Source organism: Amblyomma maculatum, chromosome 11 (assembly GCF_055883805.1).
Source record: "Amblyomma maculatum isolate TAMU_Amacu chromosome 11, ASM5588380v1, whole genome shotgun sequence".
Taxonomy (NCBI): domain Eukaryota; kingdom Metazoa; phylum Arthropoda; class Arachnida; order Ixodida; family Ixodidae; genus Amblyomma; species Amblyomma maculatum.
In genome coordinates, this window is record NC_139354.1 from 21,836,371 (window position 1) to 21,858,440 (window position 22,070).

A 22,070-nucleotide genomic window follows, 5' to 3' on the forward strand; every position below is an offset into this window, starting at 1 on the left:
CATGCGAGACTCCAGCCCTTCATAGGGCTCTCGATGCATCAACCAAACGGGAACCCAGAAAGCGAAGCACAACACCAAGCCAAAAAGTGCTGCCACGGACATGGTCACTGACATGGTCGCTCATACGTGCGCAATGCTACGACTAGTCTCATTACTTTCAGAATAGACCTTGTACATTTGCGTACTCGTGTTCCCTCGTAAGTTACCAATGAACTAGTCACGAGAGGTCACATATTTAAGCGTGCCTCTTAATGTGTGAGGCACCATCTGTTAATTTGTAACCCACCATGTGCCGAGTGTTGACAGTACTGTTATCGGAGGTGCATGCCAGTACACCAAGTGCACTTGCATCTTTTGACAAAGACAGTATGTGTACGTCACATCGCACAAGCTTCCAGACCAGTCCCAAATATAGCACTCTTTATTAAATGTCATCGAGCATGACCACACCACCTTAGATGTGCCAAGGAAGAAAAAAAAATTATAGCATTCACATAAAGGGTGATCACAAGCACATCTCACGGCAAGTGCGCCCCAAACATTCCGCAAGGCACACCAAGAATTAAAAATGGGCGTCTAGGCCATTTCGCATCCATTCTGTGCACACAGATAACAAAGTGACGAGAAAGAGATAGACAGAAAAAGTCACCATTACAACAGGGTGACGCCCCTGGCTCAGGAGCATGTTAACGGGACATTTCCTTAAGGCCTTTTCCGTATCTTGAGAATTCGCAGTGCTGGCAGGAGTGAACAGTGCTGAAGAGGACACTTTGATATGAACATTCCCACACTTCTGACCACCACGTATCATGATGCCTTCTGAACTAAGCAGCAGTAATTTTGAGTAAGCTGTGCAAGCAGGCCTTTGTGAAGCATCAAACTTACTTAGTGAAACCGTCACATTCTGATTACATCCTCTAGTAATGAGGTAGCAGTAATGACAATAGATACTGCTCTACAAGACCCATAAAGAGAGGTTTGGGTGCCATTTTAAATCGAGCTACAAAGCTTCAATCAGCACAGCTACAGAAAGCATCTTAAACCCAAATGCAATACCACAAGCACCTTGCAACTACTATATTAAAGCAGTTCCATCTGCTCAAACTAGGGTCTCGAACATTCTTCCAACAAAATCATTTAACTTCTCGAACTAAAGTCTAAAAGCTGATTAATTATAATGGCCTTAGTTTACAAAGAGACACTTTGTTACAATCATGTCAGTAGCAGATCGCTCTTTGTGTACAGTAAACCCTCGTGTTAACGAACTCGCATATCTCGAAAAATCGGTTAAGACGAAAATTTTCCACGCTGCGCCTTCACCTCCCATAGGTGCTATGTATTAGCTCCCATTTATTTCGAAGCATTTTTCGGGCGTAATGCGGATATCTCGAAATTTTGACCGGAAGAACTTAAGGCAAAGGCCATTACCGAAAGGTGATGGGGGCTCCGAGCGAGCGTTTTGTTCCTGTACTGAGTGCCGAACACGGTTACGTTTGAAGAGCGAATACAAAATTCCCGCAGACGCAGCCGTTTTTCGCTTTTAGAGCAGTCATGTGAGCGCCGCTCACGTGCGCGGGGGCTGATGGGTCTTATCGGGCAGTCAGTTCAGCCAGTTAAGCGTGGTTCGGTCAGTTGCCCTTCGCATGTGCATAGCGGCAAGAGCGATTTAGTGATTGTGTGGTTCTGTTTCATCGTGCTATGTGCACGAAGCATTGATTTTTGTTGTGTATGTGGTGCCCGCAATGCTTGCCCCGCAATGAAGTTAAATGCAGCAGCGGCGACCAACGGCTTATGCGATGCGTTCAGCAGCTCGAGGACGCTTTTGTCGGGCCGAATGCTAACGCGAAGCAGGCAAGCATTACTTCCAAAATAATAAAATTCAGTTTTTCCTGAGAATTCTTTTGCATTTATTACAAAAGCTCCCCTTATGCAGTGGAGCACCGACGAGCGCGACGGGCCGAGGGCTGCCAATGCATTTTCACTCGTCACTGTCGAGCTCCGATTCTGGGGTTTTAGAAAATTTCGCGTCTCACCCGGAAGCAGCTCGCGAGGCAGCCAATCGCAGAAGGCTTTGGGCTACTCAATTTCTGTCCTAGCTTTTCTTGTTTTGTTTTTTTGCAGGCGAAGTTTGTTTTCCTAGTCCGGTTTGAGAAAAGAACCTGCAGACGCTCACTTCGTCTGATCTGTGCATATATGGGTGTATCGAGACGATTCAGTAAAAGCTTGGTAGGGTAGTAAAGGAAAATAAAAAGGCTAGTGTGGCTAGATATTGTTAATTTTCGAAAGGAGCAGGAGAAAGCCACTGCTTGCAATGCAAGTATGCATCTGTAGCAGCACATCGCTGCGCTGCGACCTTTTCGTTTTTGTTTTTTAAACGCAATGCGTAAAAATTTTCATCAGTGTTATTGTATTTCAAGCTATGTAGTGTTAGAAATGGGATATAGCGTAACTGTAATCTCCGTGACCAAACGACGACAGGGTGGTAACAAATGCTGAAAACAGGCCTCTGTCGCAGAGTCACGTAGCTCCGTGCGGTGTGCACCAGCGGCAACAACAGGCACTGGCGACGGCACGCGACAGATCGCCAGGGGTTGTCACCAGAAATTTTCGGCATTTTTCTTAACTCGAAACTCCGCTTATCTCGAAATTTTTCCCGGATTTTACAACTTCGAGTTAACGAGGGTTTACTGCACTTGCAAGTTACAGGAATGATTTGTCAAAGAAGAAAACAAATCTTTGCATAATCACACGTGTTCCTAGCTGCCAAAACTGGCGGCATTGAGCTCTTCAGCCAACCTCACTGGCCACAGATCTGAGATGAATTTACCACAAAAACTGGGTCACGAATATGTCGTGTTTTGGTATACGGTGGACTCATTTGATTGAGTGCAAAATTTCAATGGCCTCCTACAGTGCCAGATGGTACTGTGTTCACGAGGCTGGGTGAACACTGTACTGCAACAATTTCAAATCTGATGCACACACTTATGAACCAATGTGCACCAGCGTGACATCAAATCCTTTCAACTTCGGTGGGATTTGTTATTGCAGTCAGCACGCGTTTCAAAGACTAAGCACTACACCTTCAACACCTCATAACATTTGCCATTTGTCAGCGCAAAAATGTGAGCATTCTAAGTACAATCCAAAAGAACTGCACATACTGAGCATTGGAACTTGTCCACAAAACAAAAGTGCGACAATAATCCCAGAAAAAGAAAGCCCGGATGCAGGAAAAAAAAAAAAAAAAGGAACAATTCACAGCACACAATTATGCGATGCTGAGAAGACGAGAAGAAAGTCAAATGCTTATCCTGCAAATGTCAGACGTAATATCAAACAATACCGTATTTACTCGCATGATGCTTGCACCCCCAACACTGGCCGTCAAAAATATTTTTTTTTTTTCCTCGCATAATCATCGCACGACCAATATTACCACCGTGAGAGTCGTCTGCTAGTAGTAACAAGCGCCATCTTTGGAGCGCTACTGAACCTAGCTAGCCTCGTTGTGTGCACGCACTACACCAGGCGGCGATAGCGTGCTCGGGTAGATGATTATCATCGGTTACGCTCGTCCTTTTTTTTTTTTTTTTAACTCCATAATGCTCGCAGTCGTCGCCATTTTGCAAAATGTGTCCGCGTCTCATTGTTATTGTTCCTTCCATTCAGTACGTGTTGCTTGCTTTGTTCCACCGTCTACAGTGTTCTTGGTGCCGCATTGCGGTGGGGCGGTACGCAAGTTATACAGCTGCTTTTAAGTTGAAAGCTTTCGAGTACGGTCTACAGCATGGCAACCGCGCTGCCAGTAGGCACTTCGGCGCCAACGAGTTCTGCGTAGTATGCTACTGGAGACAGCGATTGCAGTGTCGACGCGGACTCTGATCAAGTCTCTGATCAAGATTAGAACTATATGGTCTGCTGTGAGCATTATACCACGGAACGCGGGGAGTGATGATGAGGCTTCGCGCGGTAAATAAAGTGCTTTTGGCGACCCTGTACTTTTATAACAAGGGTAAGTTCTGCTTGAAAGTAATGTTTTGGTTATATTTACAATAGCTGACCTAAGAATCCCGATTCGCACCTATTTAAATTTGCTTTTAGCGCTGTAAATTATTTGCTCGAAAATTTTCCCCGCATAATTATCACACCCCCAACTTAGCACCAATTTTCCGCGAAAAGAAGTGCGAGCATTATGCGAGTAAATACGGTATACACCAAACGAAGATACGCCCTGATTCAACTTTTGCTGAACATTTATGGTGCCACTAACGTACACTTTAGCATGCACACATCGATAGGTAAAACAACGCACATCCCCAAAACACCCAAGAGACCTGAATATTGTTGCACAAAGCAAGCAAACAAGACGGTCAGTATATGGACCTCTTTAGAAATGAGAAAATTTTGATGGCAATTAGGATTTACATATAAGATGCAAGGTATGCATGACAATGTCCATTCAATCTGGGACTTAGCAAACAATCTCTGTATCAGCTCTAGAACAGCAATCATAACCTGAAGAAATCAACGCAGGCCCCCAATGAAAAGTCAAATCAGTTCCATAATCCCCATATGTGCCCCATTGTAGATAGGCCACTGCCTTGCAGGGAACGCTTGTCAATTCCCAAAGAGCAGGGGCAGCAGCCAGAAAAAATATTTCATACCTAATTATTTAACCTAATTATTTAATCCACCACTCATGGGCTTCTTGTATGATGTGTGCCCCCAACGAAGGTGCAGAAACGTATCAAAGGACCTCGTTTTCAAAGGGATGACTGTGAAAGCCATATTGGCGTATTTCACTGATATTTCGTCCACGCAGCAAAACAAATCTCCCGCAGTGGCCCCACAAACTACACATGCCTAACTCATGTGCGCTGACACTAATCACTACCACACACCACGATACAAGCCTCCAAGTTCAGGCTCACGAAAGGCTGGATTTCAAATGTACTAACTATAACACGCTCTAATCACGCCCAAGAAAGAAAGCGCACACCTCAAAGCCCTCACACAGGTAAATATTTCCAAATGGCCTTTTCCCATTACAAGCATGATGTTAGCTATTATTTACGAACTTTTGCATTTGAAAGGCAAAGACAAAAACTAACTTGTAGCATGTATGCTTCAATGATTAAGGTGAATATGATCCAATCAATTTCAGGCAGAAATAGCTTGCATTGGATGAACCCTGGTGCACTTAACGTAGCACCCTTCGGCCTTTACTTGCTAATGCAAATGCAAGGAAGTTCAGGGTGCAAAGCTGTTTGACACACACACGCCTTTAATTCTGCCAACTACAAATCTGCAAGTAAAAACTTTAGCACCAGCAAGTGCCTTCCTCTAGTATCGCATTGATAGAGTGGGAAGCAGTTTTAGCGACCGCTCTTAAAGTGGGACAAGAATTGGGGCAAGCGTGTGGCTAAATAAGCTGTCCCAACACAGGTGCTGGATGTTTCTGACTGTGGTGCATAAAAGACTCTTCGTCTCTCTCTCCTTTGTCTTTAGTACACTAGAGCTAGGAACATGAACCAACAAACCCATGTTTCAGCGTTACTGAAGTGTCAGGCGTCTTTGGCCACCACAGAGAGCAACTACACAGGCAGAACAACCATCAGCAATCCATCGGCAATTAACTGGCCCAATGTAGGGCTAAACATTATGAACAAGTACCAATATTGGGCCAATATTGCTGCCTGAGTAATGGCACTATTATAAATAGCTGTGCAGCTGCACGACCGTTCACAAACCTTCAACTGAGAAAGCGCCACAGGTTTAAACTTTTTGTTTCTTTACACTCCCGTGCCCAGATAAGCTACTGCCACCCTGCACTCCAGAGGCCTTCAATTCCCCTATTCTTTTTAAGCCTTGGGAATCTCTATATAATCCCGAAATATGCTCAGGGGATCCTGAATGTCCAAACTTCCGTCACTTCCCAGTTGATGTGCGTGCAATAAGGAGCATGGAAGTGCATGACTCCTTAATGAGGAGCAATGTTAAATCACAATGACTTCGTGTAAAGTGAAACTGTCCTCGGCCATTATGGTGTGAACAGTTCCAGAATAAACTAGGAGGACTTCAGAACTTGAGGAAGCTTCAAAATGTGCTTGAAGGGACAAAAGGTTCTGTGGAAGTCAGTTTGAGACCCCCTCTACTACGAGAACTGAGCTGTCAACCTATATTAGGCACTGTTTCTCAAAGACCAGGAAAAGCCAGCTCCCAACAAGTGACCTGGGGAATTCCCCTAAATATTTGATCAACACCTTTCCCACTTCGAGTTGTAGATCAATCTGCTCTCGCCCTACCGTTTGATCTGCTGACAGTCCTGGTTAGCTCAGTCGGTAGAGCGACTGCCCCAGAAAGGCAGTGGTCCCGGGTTCGATTCCCGGATCAGGATGAATTCTTTAACTATGAAGTTTCTGAGGAAGCTGTATAGCTTTCCTTTGTAGCCATATGGCTGGGCTTGGGTGGATGCCAGTGAGTAATTACTCCCTTATTACAAATTTACTCCACCTTGGGGGATTTCCCTAAATATTCGATCGACACCTCCATTCGCACAGCTGCCCATAAGCTCTAGAAAGCCATTGTATACCGTCCACATGGCGCCCATTTTTCCTCAAACCAGCAGGGCCCGTCCTAGCATGCTGCATATGGAGAGGGTACAGACCAATTCACGCATATGTCCATAGAATTGCAAAATCAAGCCTGCCTTCTCGCAACCACATTTTCTTCGCAAAACACCGGTCTAGACCATGGAGAGAATAAAATTGAAACATTTTTTACTTCCACTTTTTTTTTTTCATTAAAACCACGATGTTGCCAACACCTATGAGATGTCCGAGAGCAGGGGGCTGACCCTCCTACCCCTTTTTTTGTGCGGTGAATCGTCCTAGCGGCGAACGAAACTGTGGTGTCGATGTCCAGCCACCATCCTTTGGCAGGGATTCCAAAGTCTTTACGTTTCTTTGTCCATAAAGAAGGGGGAGGGCTCCAGAGTACCCAAACACGATCCATGCACATCATATGCTGTGGGTTCACATGAGGGCCCAGTTGGTTGACGAGAGCCCCGTTGACTGCTCCAGGGCGTGTGCCACCTGTTCGGGGATGCCATGCGACAGCCACAGTTGCTGGAGCTGCTCGTAGCGACGCGGGCACAGGTGCAACGGGTTGCCGCGCATCAGGCCTAAGTCGGTCTCGCCGTACTCGTCAACGTATGGAGGTGGCAGGTAGCAGCCTGCATAGGAATAGCCACACAGCATTTTAACGCGACAATGTTAAATGCTCCGTTTACCAAAAATCCGGCACTACACATTTTGAGTTAAAAATCGTGTGCATGGTGCTGGCAGGTGGTAGCTGGCAGGTGGCAGCTGGCAGGTGGCAGCTGGGAGGTGGTAGCTAGCAGCTGACACAGTCTAGCAAAGGTGGAATTTAGGTGTCTCCTGTAATCTCTTAATTCGCATTGGGTCAAAAGTAGCCTGTGCCTCCTGTAAGATTTCAGAAAGGATGTTTGACAGTGAACAGACGAGCGCAGTGCGAATGGAATCGATCAGCTAATGCTGTCCACAAGAAATCTGAACTTTCAAATATTTGTCCTCCCCACCGAAATAGCTTGTCAAATAAACAAACCAGCACTTTCAGTGGAATGAATGACCGGTAGAGGATTGTCCAGAATAATAATCTGGATGGTCAATAAACGTATCGGCAAAACCTCAAGTCCCGTCTGTATCCAGAAGGTCTACACCGATGACATCAGGGCAGCTTGAAAACTAGCGAGGCGAGGGGGACACGGGTCTTCGCGGCCAAAAATCGGTCTAAAAATCTGGTTTTTTTATTTCTTCAATTTTGCGGTCCTGAGATGTTTCCACAACAATCTGCAAATTTTGGTTGAAAAATAGTACCTATTTCGCACATTACAGCATTCCAAAGTTACAAATCAGAACGTTTCGCCCTTTAAATTGAGGTAAAATCACGCTAAGTTTTGAGCGGCCGCCGATCGAGAAACACACGCTCAACCGGCATCATTTTGGTCTCATTCAAAAGATTGTGATTTAAAATATTTCCGGTTGGTGTCCGTGAGCAAACTCCCTAAGCGGAAAACAAAGGGCCAAAACTGCGCGAAACACGCTCTGCTATTGGGTCCCAAAGGCATGTGACTCAAATGACCACTTTTGGTTGGCTGTTGGCGTCGAATGCTAGCAGCCTGGCGCCATTTCGAAAAGGTCACATAGTTAGGCCTAGCTAGCTTAGTGACGTTCCGTCGTCACGACCACGGCATAAAACATACAATATTTAGGTTCTAGCGTCATACTGGCCTAAAAAAACAAAGGTAGAGAAAAGAGGCGCGCCGGTGACGCGGCATCCTGTTATCCGCAATCAGCAACGAAGCGCCAACGCTGAGCGATGGGCCGATAAGGGCCGGTGACGCTCCGCACCACAGATAGGAGAGCGAAAGATTTCCTTGAGGAGATTCCTGCCGTGTACGAGCATCCTAATCATGACGATGCAGATGAAAAAGTGATACCTAAGCAGTTTTCATGGGCACAAAAAAAAAAAAGAGCACTCGGAAAAGTTAGTGGGCGTGGCAGCAGCGGCGATCGCGAAACGGCGTCACACGCGGCATGCGGAATCGCAAACGAAGTCGAAATAAATTTCCTTCTGAGTTGCAGGGGCAATTATCTCGATAGGAAACGGTGCATTCACACCAAAAACCAGTCATACCTCATCTTATGAAGTTGCTGTTAGCCTTGGTTATTCAAAAATATGCCAAAAACATTTTTCGCTGATTTCTCAAAATTGAATTTTGGACAGTCATTATTTTAGAGGAGCGATATCTCGGCTTCTATAGCAGCTATCGCTGTAACTCTTTTTTGCCAGAAACATAAAATCATAAGTTCTGCAACTGCTTTTCACTGTTTGGCAAAATTATCAAAATAAATAATTTGGCCCAGTCACCAAAATTAGTTTTTTCTTTGGAAAGTTTGACAAGCCAAAACTTTCTTCCAAATCATCCTAGAATGCTCAATTATGCTTTATTGCAGTCTTTTGTGATTCAAGATTATTTAGGGATCAAAATCTTCTCCAGATCTAATGTTTACTAACCATGCTTCCTCCAAACAAAAGACCAGCTTCCTTAATATATTTCAAACTACCTGCATTAGGTAAATACACAGATTGCAGTTTTGGAATGAGCACAAAAAGAATGAACAAATGTTACAAACCTGGTTTTTTTTTACACTGCAATTGTTTTTTTCCATTTTTCTCAAAATGTAAATTTTGCCTACCCTTCCATTTTGCGGGTGGCATTGTGGCTCTTCTACTCCTTAGATTTTAATGATTCCTTTTCTTAACTGGCTCGTGATTGTGCAAGGAACACAACAAAGCTGTTTATAAGAAGTTTGCGCTGCATGAACATTTTGAAAGCATATGAAGCTGTAGAAAGGGGGAGGTTGCATTTGCGAAACTGAAACTTCAAACTCCCATAACTTTGGCTGGAAGTAAGGCAGAACCATAAAAGTAGTTTTATTGTGTTCCTTAGACATTCAGGAACAGATCCTTACAGCTTTTAGAAATTTCCCTTCAGTAGATATTTCTACAAGCTTCCCGAAAATTTCAAACACCACGGTTATTGTAACTACTGAACAAATTTATGTAGAAAGAAATATACAACTTATTTGAAATCAGCACAGAAATTTACACAGGCACTACTGATTTCATAATGATAGCATAAATATTAGGAAAATTTTGTTCACGACCCAGGTCCCCCTTTAAAAGGCCCCATAATCTCGCGGTCTGTCTGCCCTGCATCACTGTGCTGTATTTTCTGCACTGTAGGCCCAGCAAAACTGCCGCACAAGTATACGCTTTTGACAGCCACCTTTTGTGCGTCCCACCAGGAGCAGCACCTTGCAATCCCGCACGCGCAGGAACAGTCCCGTGCCGGCCCCGCACGTGGTCACATGCAGGTTGCAGGCGCCCAGCCGGTCACCACCCACCTCCACCTGCATGATCGTCACAAGAGTTCTTCCTGCCTTAGGTAACCACTTTTTGGAGAGCGTCACGAAGGAAAGCAATGAGGCAAGTGGAGGAAAGCCACAAAATGAGAGCCGTCAAGCAACCAGGCAAGTGGACTACAGTGATAGTAATTTCGGCACAACCACAGCCTCAGTATTACCCCATTTTATAAAGCACTTCAGCCAAATGTCCGCTTACAAAACATAAGGTCCTTGTCATCCTTACCGTAGGTACTAACCTAAGGTAAGGTAGGTACTAAGGTAAGGTAGGTTTGGTTTGGTTTGGTTTGCTGGGTTTAACGTCCCAAAGCGACTCAGGCTATGAGAGACGCCGTAGTGGAGGACTCCGGAAATTTCGAAGTGTTGGGGAAGTGGATGCGTCAGAATATGAAAGGTTTCTTTCTTACGGTGTTTAACATCCCAAAGCAACCCGTGCTGTGAAGGACATCGTAGTAAAGGGCTCTACAAATTTCTACCACCTAGGTTCTAATTCACACCGACACAACACGGTGCACGGGCACCTAGCGTCCTTGCTCCAAGAACCAACCAAAGCGACACCAACCACCTCAGATCATGTTGATATAAAACATCCTACCACTAAAAGAGACCTTCATCGCTTCCACTGAGCGTATACTGACAGATTCTCACAAGTTATAGCACCTAGAGGGCACACGAATTAAGAGCAATATTTTAAGGGGGCAGGCTACCAATGGGCACCAACGTTTTTTATTTCTTGAAATATTTGAATGAAATTTTCTGGGTAGGGTCACAGCACAACCATTTGAAGAACTGCCAAGTTTCTTGGAGCTGAGTTCACTGGTTTTCAAGTTAGAGGGGTATATCAAAATGGTTTACATAAGTGCCTTAGGACAGGCCTGGAGACTCTACAGACTTGCGTTAAACAAATTTTAATTGTTTGTCATTAATTCCAGACCCAATGTCTCGACAAAATAATATCGTCTTGCCCACAGAAATTTAGTGAGGTATGAAATAATACAAACCTCATTAAAATCTGAAAAGTGGTTTCCGAGATATGGGTGACCTAAGTAGCTACACTGGGCAAAAAAGTGATTAAGAAAACAGCCCTAGAAGATTGAGATATCTCAATGAGATATCCCTTGTTGTTTTGTTGAGATATCTCAATGAAATGTTTAGGGTAGGCCCATAGCATGGACGTTTCAATAACTACTGTATTTACTCGAATGTAACGCGAGTTTTTTCCAAGATTTATTCCGCTTAAAGTCTACCCTCGCGTTATAATCGAATACTGCTCTTCGAATGGCCTAAAGCAGTGCCGCGGTGCAGCCATTTCGAAGCTATCAGCTAATAATAATAATAAATTGGTTCACAGGAAGGGAAAGGCGCAGTAACTGTCACACTTGCTCTGTGGACACCCGAACCGCGCCGTAAGGGAAGGGAGGAAGGTGGGAATGAAAGTGGAAAGAGAGAAAGAGGAGCCGTAGTGGAGGGCTACGGAGTAATTTCGACCACCTGGGGATCTTTAACGCGCGCTGACATCGCACAGCACACGAACGCCACTTCGTTTCGCCTCCATCGAAATGAAGTGGCGTCCATGTGCTGTGCGATGTCAGCGCACGTTAAAGATCCCCAGGTGGTCGAAATTCGGTTTCGGTTTCCGCAGTTTTGCTATCTTATGTTGGCAACATGGGTACCACGGAGCCAAATTAGGCCAAATCCCCATCCATCCAAAGCCAAACCGTTCTTTGTGTTCGTTGCAATCTTGCGCTCAACGCGTGGTGTTCTTGTGGAGTCTTTCGCGGTGTTGATTCAGTGCACACGATGGCAACGCGTCGTGCTCAGTACGACGCTCGTTTTAAGAGAAACGCGATCTTGTTAGCTGAAGAGCTCGGGAATTCTGCTGCAGCTCGAAGACTTGATCTCAACGAGTCAACCATCCGCGGGTGGCGGCTGCAACGGGAGGGGCTTTTTAAATGTGAGCCCGACCGCAAAGGATTTCGTGGGCCTCGCCACGGCCATCACGTCGAGCTGGAAAAAAAAGTGGCGGACTTTGTTATCGAGCAGCGCAACCGTCTCATGGGAGTCAGTGTCGAGCTGATCCGCTGGAAGGCTAGAGACGTTGCTCGGGAGATGGGTATACCCTCGGAGAAGTTCAGGGCATCTCGTGGGTGGGCCCAACGGTTCATGAGAAGGAATGGATTTTCTCTGCGGCGAACAACATCGATACGGCAGAAGTTACCGGGAGACTTTGAAGGAAAGCTGCAGGAATTTCAGCGCTATGTGATCAACTTGCGCCGTTCGTCGAATATGCCATTGGGGCATATTGGTAATGCCGACCAGACTGCGGTGTATCTGGACATGCCGATGGCCACAACTGTTCACGGTGCCCCAGAAGTCCGTATTAGGACCACTGGGAACGAAAAAACGAGGTTGACGGTGATGCTGGCGTGCCTAGCAGATGGCCACAAGCTGCCGCCGTACATAATTTTTCGGCGCAAGACTACGCCGAAGGAGGTGTTCCCGAGGAATGTTATCGTCCGCTGCCAGGAGAAGGGGTGGATGGAGGCATCGCTGGTGCTCGACTGGATTAAAACCGTGTGGTGCCGTCGACCAGGCGCGCTTCTTCACCAAGCATCAATCCTGGTGTTGGATTCATTTCGCAGACACCTGACTCCTGATGTGAACAAGAGGCTGGAGAATACAAAAACTCACCTTGTAGTTATTCCCGGAGGCATGACCTCTGTGCTGCAGCCACTGGACGTCTGTCTGAATAAACCGTTCAAGGACAGGGTACGGAAACTGTACAACGACTGGATCCAGGAAGATCAGGCTCTGACGCCCTCCGGCAGAATCAAGCGACCGTGTGCTTCTCAGATAGCTGAGTGGGTGTCTGCCGCGTGGTACAGCCTGCCTCACGACATGGTCGTTCGTTCAAGAAGTGCTGCATATCCAATGACCTCGATGGCACAGAGGATTACATCGTCTGGGAGGTCGACAGCGAAAAGGAGGACTCTGTTTCCGAGAACTCTGAGTCTGAAAGCGAGGAAGGTGAATAAACATGTTGGCCACGATGTTCATTAAAGGTACTTTGTTTTGCATCTGTAAGCCTCGCGTTATATTCGTGGTTTTATTTTTTTCCCACTGGACAGCATGTAAAGTAACCCCTCGCATTACATTCGCGGTCGCGTTACATTCGAGTAAATACGCTACTAAGTTTCATAGAGCTTAAAGGTGTATATCATATGGCTCATATGGGTCCAAGCCTGGAGAATTTGCAGAATGCGTTTTCATTGTGAAATTCATTGCGGTAATTTATGGATACGTATCATAGGGCAAGACTTTCTAAGTTTCCCATTTTCTAAATTTCCTTGTTTTCCAAGTTCAACTGTAACAGATGCTAGGATGCTGCAGGCGTCGATGCAGTCGTTGGCGGCACACTTCGTCATGCGGTCGGCCTTTGCTTCCGTGCACTAAAAGCGTGTCGTGAGCGACTACGCAACAATTGACATGTTAGACGAAACCATTCAGAGGGCATGATGAGAGATCGTAAAGATGGCGATCACGAAAATGGCGAAAGGTGAACGGAATGCGCAAAGTGCAAAGACAACCAACGAGAGCAAAGAGCTAGAGCAGACGGCGCGTGGGGGCAGCAGCCAATAGCAGGTGCCTGATCCCCCGCATTCTCGCGGAGCGCGTACTTGATCCAATCGCAGCCTTGAATTCAAGTGCGGGAAACTTGAAAGCTGCCGCGAGGCTCCCAATCGGAAGTCAGCCACGCCTCGACCGCACCGCTTTTGCTGAGGGTGGCAAAAGAAAGCGCAAGAATACACAAACAAAACACGATCAAGATGGCGGCACTCGGTTCAGGGGGAGAGGAATGAAGTGTGCACGAAGTTTAGGAATTTTCGGCGCTTGCTTGCCAGCTCTGCGGCTGCCGCAGCTTGTTATCTAATTAATTTCCATTATTTCTATGCCGAATTTGGCATTAATAATTATAGACAGGGTAGTTTATAAGACATACTACCGGAATATATAAGTTTCCAAAAATAGACTGCTCTGCAATTTTTCAGTTTTCAAAGGTCGTGCCTCTCCTTAGGAACAATGTGCCTCAAGATTCTCAGCCAGCACATTTCCCTCTACAGGTGTAGAAGTACCTTAGCAATCCGGATGCAACAAAACTGGAAAACCAAAAATGCGTCGGGGCCAGTATGCGCCACTTAATCTGGTGGCTTACCGGAACAAACGGTTTGGCTTTGTGAAAACAAAGTGCATCAGAAAGGCTGCTATTATCGCAAACTCACTGCAATTCAAACTCATGGCTTCTTTTGAATTCATAAACTATCGAGAGTCAACCCCACTGTCTTCTCTTCATTGCTGGAGTTCTCTTCATTGCTGAATGACTACACAATAATATAAAGCCTCGTCTGTTGGACGTCAGGCCTAATATACCTCACCCTGTGGGATGAACCGCGGGTAAAAACATTCAGCGAAGAATCAAAGACCCAAAAGAAACTTCAGCTTGATTACAAGAGTTTCTCTCTCTTGTAGTGGTTGGGCTTCATGCTTAATACCAGCAGTTCTCTTTGCACCAAATCATGGGCCAGTAGGCGAACCGACCGAGCTCTTGAGCATAAGAACCACACTGAAAGATTACGTTTTGCTCCATTTATTTATTATTACCCTCAGGGTAGAAATTTAGCATCGTGCCAGACAAGGTATTTATTCTGCCAGCCTGCATTCTGTCCCATTTTTCTTCTCTTTCAATATGGTTTTATTTGTATTTCAACCTGTTAATGAACAGACTCAAGTCTTAACATCTCCCACCTTTGCTTATCAGCAACTACGTGTATTGCCGTTTCCTACCCCAAAGGCAGCCGAAAACATTTACTTTCGTCCTATCATGCTACACTCATGGACAGCTTTTTCATGGTTTTGCAATGGAAGCTAGGAATAAAAAAGAAAGAGACAGGCTTTGTCACTGTGCCCCATCATGTATGCTCGGAGTAGGAGTGCGGTGCAGGGTGGTTTGGTTTGTGGAGTTTAATGTCCCAGATCTTTGCTCGGGCTATGAGGTACCGCCGTAGTGGAGGGCTCCGGAAATTCGGAACCGCCTGCGGTTCTTTAACGTGCACTCACATCACACAGTAAAGGGTGCAGCGGGGTTATGGGGAGAGTTATGGGTTATATGGGTTACGGAAAGAATTATGGGTTATGGGGAGAAGTTGAGCCCCTGCCCCCCTCCTCCTCCATTATCTGACCTGGCAGCAGTAGCTCTGAGAGCAGAGCAGTCGCCCGCACACCAGGCACAGGGTGGGCGAGCGCGAGTCATCGCCGTCGGAGTTGGGGCAGCGGAAGAGGGACGCCTCGTTGATCAGCTCGCTGAAGTCGTTCGGCAACTCCATCAGCCTGTTGGGCTGCACGGGGTGCCGAACCAGCCGCGGCGAGCGCAGTTGCGCAGGCACTGTCGAATGCGATGCCCACCTGTGAGGACAGCAGGTAAGTCAGGGGATAATGGCAACAGCAGCACTTGAACTCGCACGCACCATAGTCATGGTTACCACACTTGTTCCCACGCGTGTTCAACATAGCGCCTGCCTTTGTCATCAAAATATACGTTTCTGTTCATTTTTTTTATCCTTCATCAATTTTTATCCTCATCTCCAAGCTTTCTCAAACTTTGCTAGTTCACAATGAACACACAGTATAAAACACGTGAGTTATAAAAGCCACCATGACAAGGCCGAGCATTTCGTTATTGCCACTGCTTCCAATGGCAATGAAGCACAAAGAGCCAACTAAGCTAGTTCGTCCGAATGACTCGATTCGCCTAAGCTTTCACGGCTGCGTAAAACCGAGTTTGTGACAACTATGTCCGCTCGCGTCTATTTCATGTCGAAAAAAAAAAAACATTGACTAGCAAATATCTCCACAGTATTGCTGGCATCAAATTTAATCCGAAAAGTAACTTTTGGACATTACAGTGTCTGAAATATCAGTTGTTCCCACGCATGTTCAACATAGCGCCTGCCTCTGTCATCAAAATCCTTCATCCAATCGCAGCCTTGAATTCAAGTGCGGGAAACTTGAAAGCTGCCGCGAGGCTCCCACATCGGAAGTCAGTCACGCCTCGACCGTACCGCTTTTGCCGAGGGTGGCAAAAGAAAGCGCAAGAATACACAAAAAAACGCGATCAAGATGGCGGCACTCGGTTCAGGGGGAGAGAAATGAAGTGTGCACGAAGTTTAGGAATTTTCGGCACTTGCTCGCCAGCTCTGCGGCTGCCGCCGCTTGTTACCTAATTAATTTCCATTATTTCTACGATGAATTTGGCATTAATAATTTTGAATTCACAAACTATTGAGAGTCAGCCCCACTCAAATTTAATCCGAAAAGTAACTTTGACGGTTTCCTGAATGAAGTCCGAAATATCGCGCAAGTCCGAATTATTGGAGTCCAAAAAATCAGTCGGCTACTGTATACACATTAGGCAACTTGTTCACGTTTACGGCGTCTTCTCTCCTGTTCCAACTCAGCACGTTGGGCATGGCCCGCTTCTTCGGCCGAGCCAGTAGAAGGACCCGGCTCACTAGCCATCCTGGCATGGTCTAACGTGCCGTAGCAATTGCGCGGTGCGCCAATGCAGGCAACCATGGCACGCTGCAAGATTTTATTTTATATTAGCTTTTGCTTCCTTCGCTATCTCACTAATTATCATGAATTAATGTTTTCAGTATTTCTTATTTATCATCACTATCATTTTTACATACCCTACTAATGTTTCATTAGTAACTGGTTTACAGGAAAGGAAAGGCGCAGTACCTGTCATGCACATCCTGAACGCACCCGGTTAGATCTTGTGACATAGTGCATTCGCACTAAAACTAAACAGCTGGGATTAATAATAAGAGCGAGTTGGCGGGCTAGTTGGTTTTGCATGGTGAAGGAACAGCGCAAGGGACGGGACACAGAGACACAAGGAAGCACAAACACAAGGCACAAACTATCAACACAAGGTGCTGACTATGCCTTGTTTTTGTGCTTCCTTGTGTGTTTGTGTCCCGTCCCTTGCGCTGTTCCTTCACCGTGCTAAACAGCTGGGCAATATGGTAGTCGAGTACAAACTAAAAAATACTGTAAATCACTTTGTCTCTCTCTCTCTCTCTTGTGTGTGTGCGTGTGTGTGTGTGTGTGTGTGTGTGTGTGTGTGTGTGTGTGTGTGTGTGTGTGTGTGTGTGTGTGTGCGTGCGTGCGTGCGTGCGTGCGCGTGCGTGCGTGCGTGCGCGTGCGTGCGTGTGCGTGTGCGCGCGCGCGTGCGTGCGTGCGTGCACCAGGAAATTTGTACCAGTTACATTTTGCCCTTTCTGGTGCAAACACTTGCTGCGCTGCAAGTTTGTGGTGCCACGGAGTCTAACACGCGGGACAACACATCTGTGGTCATATCAAGTGTCGAAAGCAGTCATTGTCGTCTATTAACTCCCAGTGGAATGTACTGCAGAGGCAACTTCACATGTGTAGCACTCTTTGCTTGCTCGATGTTGACACTGAAATGCTGAGCATTCTTCAAAATGACGTCCCATTGCCCAACACACAGCGTCGACAGGGCTAGCCCTAGCTTGTTTGCCAAGTTGAGATGCTTTTTCTTCAGGTTTTCATCAACCTTTTTCAAAATTTCGAGCTTCTTTAAAAGCAAAGGCCTTCCGCTTTCGAGACATGCGACTTTGACGCATACACTTAGCTAGCGTCTTGTACAATCACGCCGTCGTCTTCACAGAACGCGACACACAGCAGCAGGTCACTGAGGCCAGCAGCAAACGGACAAACGGAGGGATGTATCGGCGGAGGGAGGGGGAAAAGAAGAGGTGAGGGGGGGGGGGGGGAGCCATGCGGCAGCAACAAGCTCCGGTAGCTTGCAAGATGCCATAGGACAACCAGCAACTGCGTGACATCGCTCACATGTTGCTGACAGCCCAGGAGCTTGTTCGGCCAGTGCCGTAGGACACGAGTTGTGGGAAAGGGGTGAAAAGAGAGGAGGTGCCCTCCTCGCAGCTGCACGTGCTTATTCGCTTTCATGGGTGGTTGTGTCAGTCCCGCGTTTGTATCACCCGCGCGGACTTAAAAAACTGTTCGTATAATCCCTAATCGTAACATATTCTGCACAATGTAGACTGTCCGGGACACTTCAGAAATTCATATCACCCCAAAATTTGGACCAACTGTAATCATCGAGATTCTACCGTACCCCATCTGTAACTGGCAGGCAGTGCAGCCAACACCTGTAGTATATGCCCACATGCATCCAACCCGCTGCCTACTCACCCTATGGCCAGCTGCCGGAGAACGGATGGTGCCAGCACATAGGAGAGGTCGGTGGGCACGGAGAGGAACTCACACAGGGTGTCCCAGGTGTCACCATCGGCCACGCACAGGGCACTGGGTGGCGGCCGGCTGCCCAGGAAGTGAAGGAAGATGGCGCTGCACCGGAGGAAGGGGCGCAGGCCCTCATGCACGGCATCCACAAAGTGGCTATTCAGCTGCTGCAGGAAAGAAGACAGTGGGACGTAAGGAGAAGAGATACCAATGTAGGTAGCAATGCGTATTCGGGCCCCACATCAGCGCAGCAGCTGAAACAGTTTGCACCACCATCAGGTAAGGGGACATTTGAGGAGTTCCTCACTTTTATTCACTGTCTGAGAATGGCTGGTGCTATACGAACACTGGCCTAGACTGTGTTCACAGCAACCTCATGACCAGTAACGCCGTGAACAAAGCAAGCGTGAACCAGTTCACAGCATGGCAGCTACTTGCACCCACCCACAGTGATGATACACTGGCAGGTGCAGCTAATTAGGTGATTATTTGCTATTATTGTTCAAAAATGCAGCTCTAAAATTCCAAGAACAATTATGGGATGGCAAAGTTTGCTTTCAACCAAACAAAGAAAGCCCTGCAAACAGGCTAAAAACGCACATTCCGTCAAAATTCTTTTAATAGTGTTCATAAGACAAGTGCACTTGGCGTCTCAAAAAACAGCCTCACACTACAGTTCAGCTACTTAAGAGCACTCCAACCGGGCTTCTTTAGTATCCACTAAAGATTCCCATCAGAATTCTTTCAATAGTGTTCATAAGACAAGTGCACTTGACGTCTCAAAAAACAGCCTCACACTACAGTTCAGCTACTTAAGAGCACTCCAAACGGGCTTCTTTAGCATCCACTAAAGATTCAAGACACGAGCAATCTTGCATCTTCCCTTGAAGTAGGATGGACAGTTGGGTGAGTTGGTACAATTGCATAGTGGGTGGAACAGCGTGAAAAGACGAAACACAAGAAGAGACGCTCGTCTGTTGTGCGTCTCTTCTTGTGTTCCGACTTTTCGCGCTGTTCGACCCACTATCTTCCCTTGATTGGATCGAGACCCTAACGTGCCCATATGAAAGCCCTCAAACTTCCAGCCGCCAGCCATGCTAAAGAAGGACAATACTAGTACTAGTACCAATATTATTACTAATACAACAAGCATCCAAGGTTGCAGCACCAGTGAGGGGCACTCAGCAAAGTCTCCTACTGACCATCGATGGATTCTCCTGCAGGACTCCGGCCGCAGACAGCACTTCTCGGCAAAAGTCCAGCAGCCTCGAGTCCGACTCTGAGGGCTTGGTCTGCTCCTCCTCGCCAGGAAGCCCGGAGTCTGTCTCCATCTTCTCTTCATGTGGCTCCACAGTGAGTATCACCTGGGTGGACCAGTGATCATTGCAAACAGGGCCGCGGGCTGCAAACTGAACCGTAACTATTGACAGCTCTTTTCCCGAGACAAGCGCCACTTTACGTCAAAATAAGTTATCACTGGGCCCAATGACCACAAATGCCAGACAGATAGATCACCCACTGAAATAACAAGAAGCCACGTGCTTTGTGCGTAGAGCTCCACAAAGATCCGCTAAAGGTGAAACGTAAACCTAACGGCCTAACAAGAAAAATCAGTAAAACAATCTGATATGTGTGAGTGGTTAACCACTTCGAATACATGAGCAATGTACTTGGCTGGGAACTTGAGAATACTCATAAGTAATACAAACAGGTGGTTAGATTTTCATAGGCAGGGTAGTGTTTGCAACATATCTTAAAGCCTCTTTATTAAGCTTTATAGAGCTACTGTACTTTCCGGTACATGTGGCAAGAATGTTTCAACTTCGTATTGCTGTATCTTTTTACAGTGGTGCAACTGTATGTTCTATTTAAGAAAAATTTTAACTGCTATATTTGAATGCTACACAAACTCACTAGCATTCGGTCGCAAGATCCCATTTAACTAACGCAAAAGACTCCCACTTGCTCCCATGCTGCGCAAGCATTCCCCACGTGGCGTAGTCGATAGCGCGTCTGGGTTGCGGCCTAAGAACCATGGTTTCAAATTTTCAAATCCTGCCTACAGCCCAGAATTGTCTTCCAAGCAAAATCAATTACATCATAAAGTTAAATCATTTGAGACAGGTAGCAACCTTTAATTCGTGTCACATATCATCCTTTGGTCCACTTTTCATCACTCTTAAGTCATGCAATGGAAAAAATGCTACCACCCAAACTGATGCAGTAAGAAGTGGCAAGAAAAAAGAAACACCAACCGAAAAACATCCCTATGAACTGCCTAAAGTTAATCAGGGTGAGACTCGGCAGCTGCGTAACCTCATCCTGCCCAGGTTTTGCGCAGTTTTTCTTTGCACGATGGCCACGAGCAAACTGGGCTGCCAGACACCCTCTCTACTTCACTGGCAACAATTCAGCCCAAATTCATTGTCACCAACCTAACTGCATCCTGTGGAAGGCAAAGACCTCTCTCATATCCACCCAATTAACCCTGTTCAGTAGACAGCTGCAGCCATCTGACGTGCCCACCTGGCCACCTGACAATTTGAAGCCTTTACCATGCTTCCAGTGTGACTGAATCCTGTTCTAACGAGGTGCGGCTGTCAGTAATTCAAAGCTTGGAAATATTCTGCCCCTACCTTTTTTTCTGTTGTTGTCTCCACATTGTTCTGATGTTAAATGTTTCATTAAGTGTTTCAGGATCATCATTTGTTCCTTCTTCAGGCTTACCTAGATCTGGCAGCATCACATAGTCTTTTAAATGTCGCCAATGCCAGTTTCCCCTCATGTTAGAAACACTGTAATGAGCACTTTTGGATATAGCGTAACGATAAATTTAGAAAATGCATTTCTTCCGTTAAAGCCTCAGACCATAGCCGAAACACAGCGACTGTGGCCGCTGCACACTGGGACTACCCACCTGTACCAAGTGGAGGGCAAGGACCAGCCGCAGGACGTGTCCGTCCAGGGCGCCCCCGAGGGGCAAGGGTGGCGAGCCGCCCCGGCCGGCAAACAGTGATGGCACAGAAAGGCAAAGTCCCACCAGCAGCCCAAAGGCATCCACGTCCAGCACAGAGCTATTGGCTGCAGTCTTCAATGTAACCGCTAAGGCCTGGGGCACACCGGGGTCAGATACGGACACATTGCCCGTGGCTAGGACACTGCGGGCCAAGAGCGCCGATGAGGGGGAGGAGAAGGTCTGGTCCTTAGACAGTTCCCCACCAGAGGGTGATGCCGCAGTCGCCATAGCGACGCAAGCAGGTGAGCTGGCAGCGGGTGATGTTGCAGCAGAACCGCTACTAGGACCAAGTCCAGGTGGACTACAGGAGGGACAGGAAGGACACAGAGTTCCACATTTGAAAATACCGTGAAATTTTGTTAGTTCGAGCACGGATATAATAATAATTCCAGGTTAATTTGAACCTCAATTAAGGCCAAAGGTACTCATCCCAGAAACCATGGCTATTAGTACATCCTCTGACACGGCAGTGTGCCGCGTGGCACATTTTGTGCGTGCGCGATGCGTTGACCAATGTCTTTAGACTTTTGCCTTGCGTGTGAATCGGGCTAACAAAAAAGCCTAGTAACATACTGACACACTATGCGAAGTCGGGTATGTCACAAAAGTATTCTCGGCACCCACGTTCCCAACACCTGTGCTGCGCGTCCTTGCAAATACCGGCAACCACACTTGTTCCCAGCAGTGGAACTGCC

At 46.7% G+C, this 22,070-nt stretch overlaps 1 protein-coding gene and 1 non-coding gene across 3 annotated transcripts in view; one reads left to right on the top strand and one right to left on the bottom strand.

The window, feature by feature from the left end:
* Window positions 1-403: 403 nt before the first annotated feature.
* Window positions 404-22,070, bottom strand: part of Ubr1 (Ubr1 ubiquitin ligase) — a 65,272-nt gene continuing 43,605 nt past the window's right edge. Inside the window, exons 22-27 of one of the 2 annotated variants that reach the window (XM_084584846.1) lie at window positions 21,277-21,676; window positions 19,562-19,723; window positions 18,309-18,523; window positions 15,251-15,473; window positions 9,878-10,001; window positions 404-7,237 (exon numbers count right to left, since the gene is read on the bottom strand). In XM_084584846.1, coding sequence (XP_084440972.1) covers window positions 7,038-7,237; window positions 9,878-10,001; window positions 15,251-15,473; window positions 18,309-18,523; window positions 19,562-19,723; window positions 21,277-21,676 — 1,324 coding nt within the window. In that variant the 3' untranslated portion in view covers window positions 404-7,037. Of the gene's footprint in view, window positions 7,238-9,877; window positions 10,002-15,250; window positions 15,474-18,308; window positions 18,527-19,561; window positions 19,724-21,276; window positions 21,677-22,070 lie in introns of both variants that reach the window. The other variant, XM_084584845.1, reaches the window with a different exon arrangement.
* Window positions 6,327-6,400, top strand: TRNAS-AGA (transfer RNA serine (anticodon AGA)). The gene has a single exon. It is a non-coding gene; the product is annotated as a tRNA-Ser (tRNA).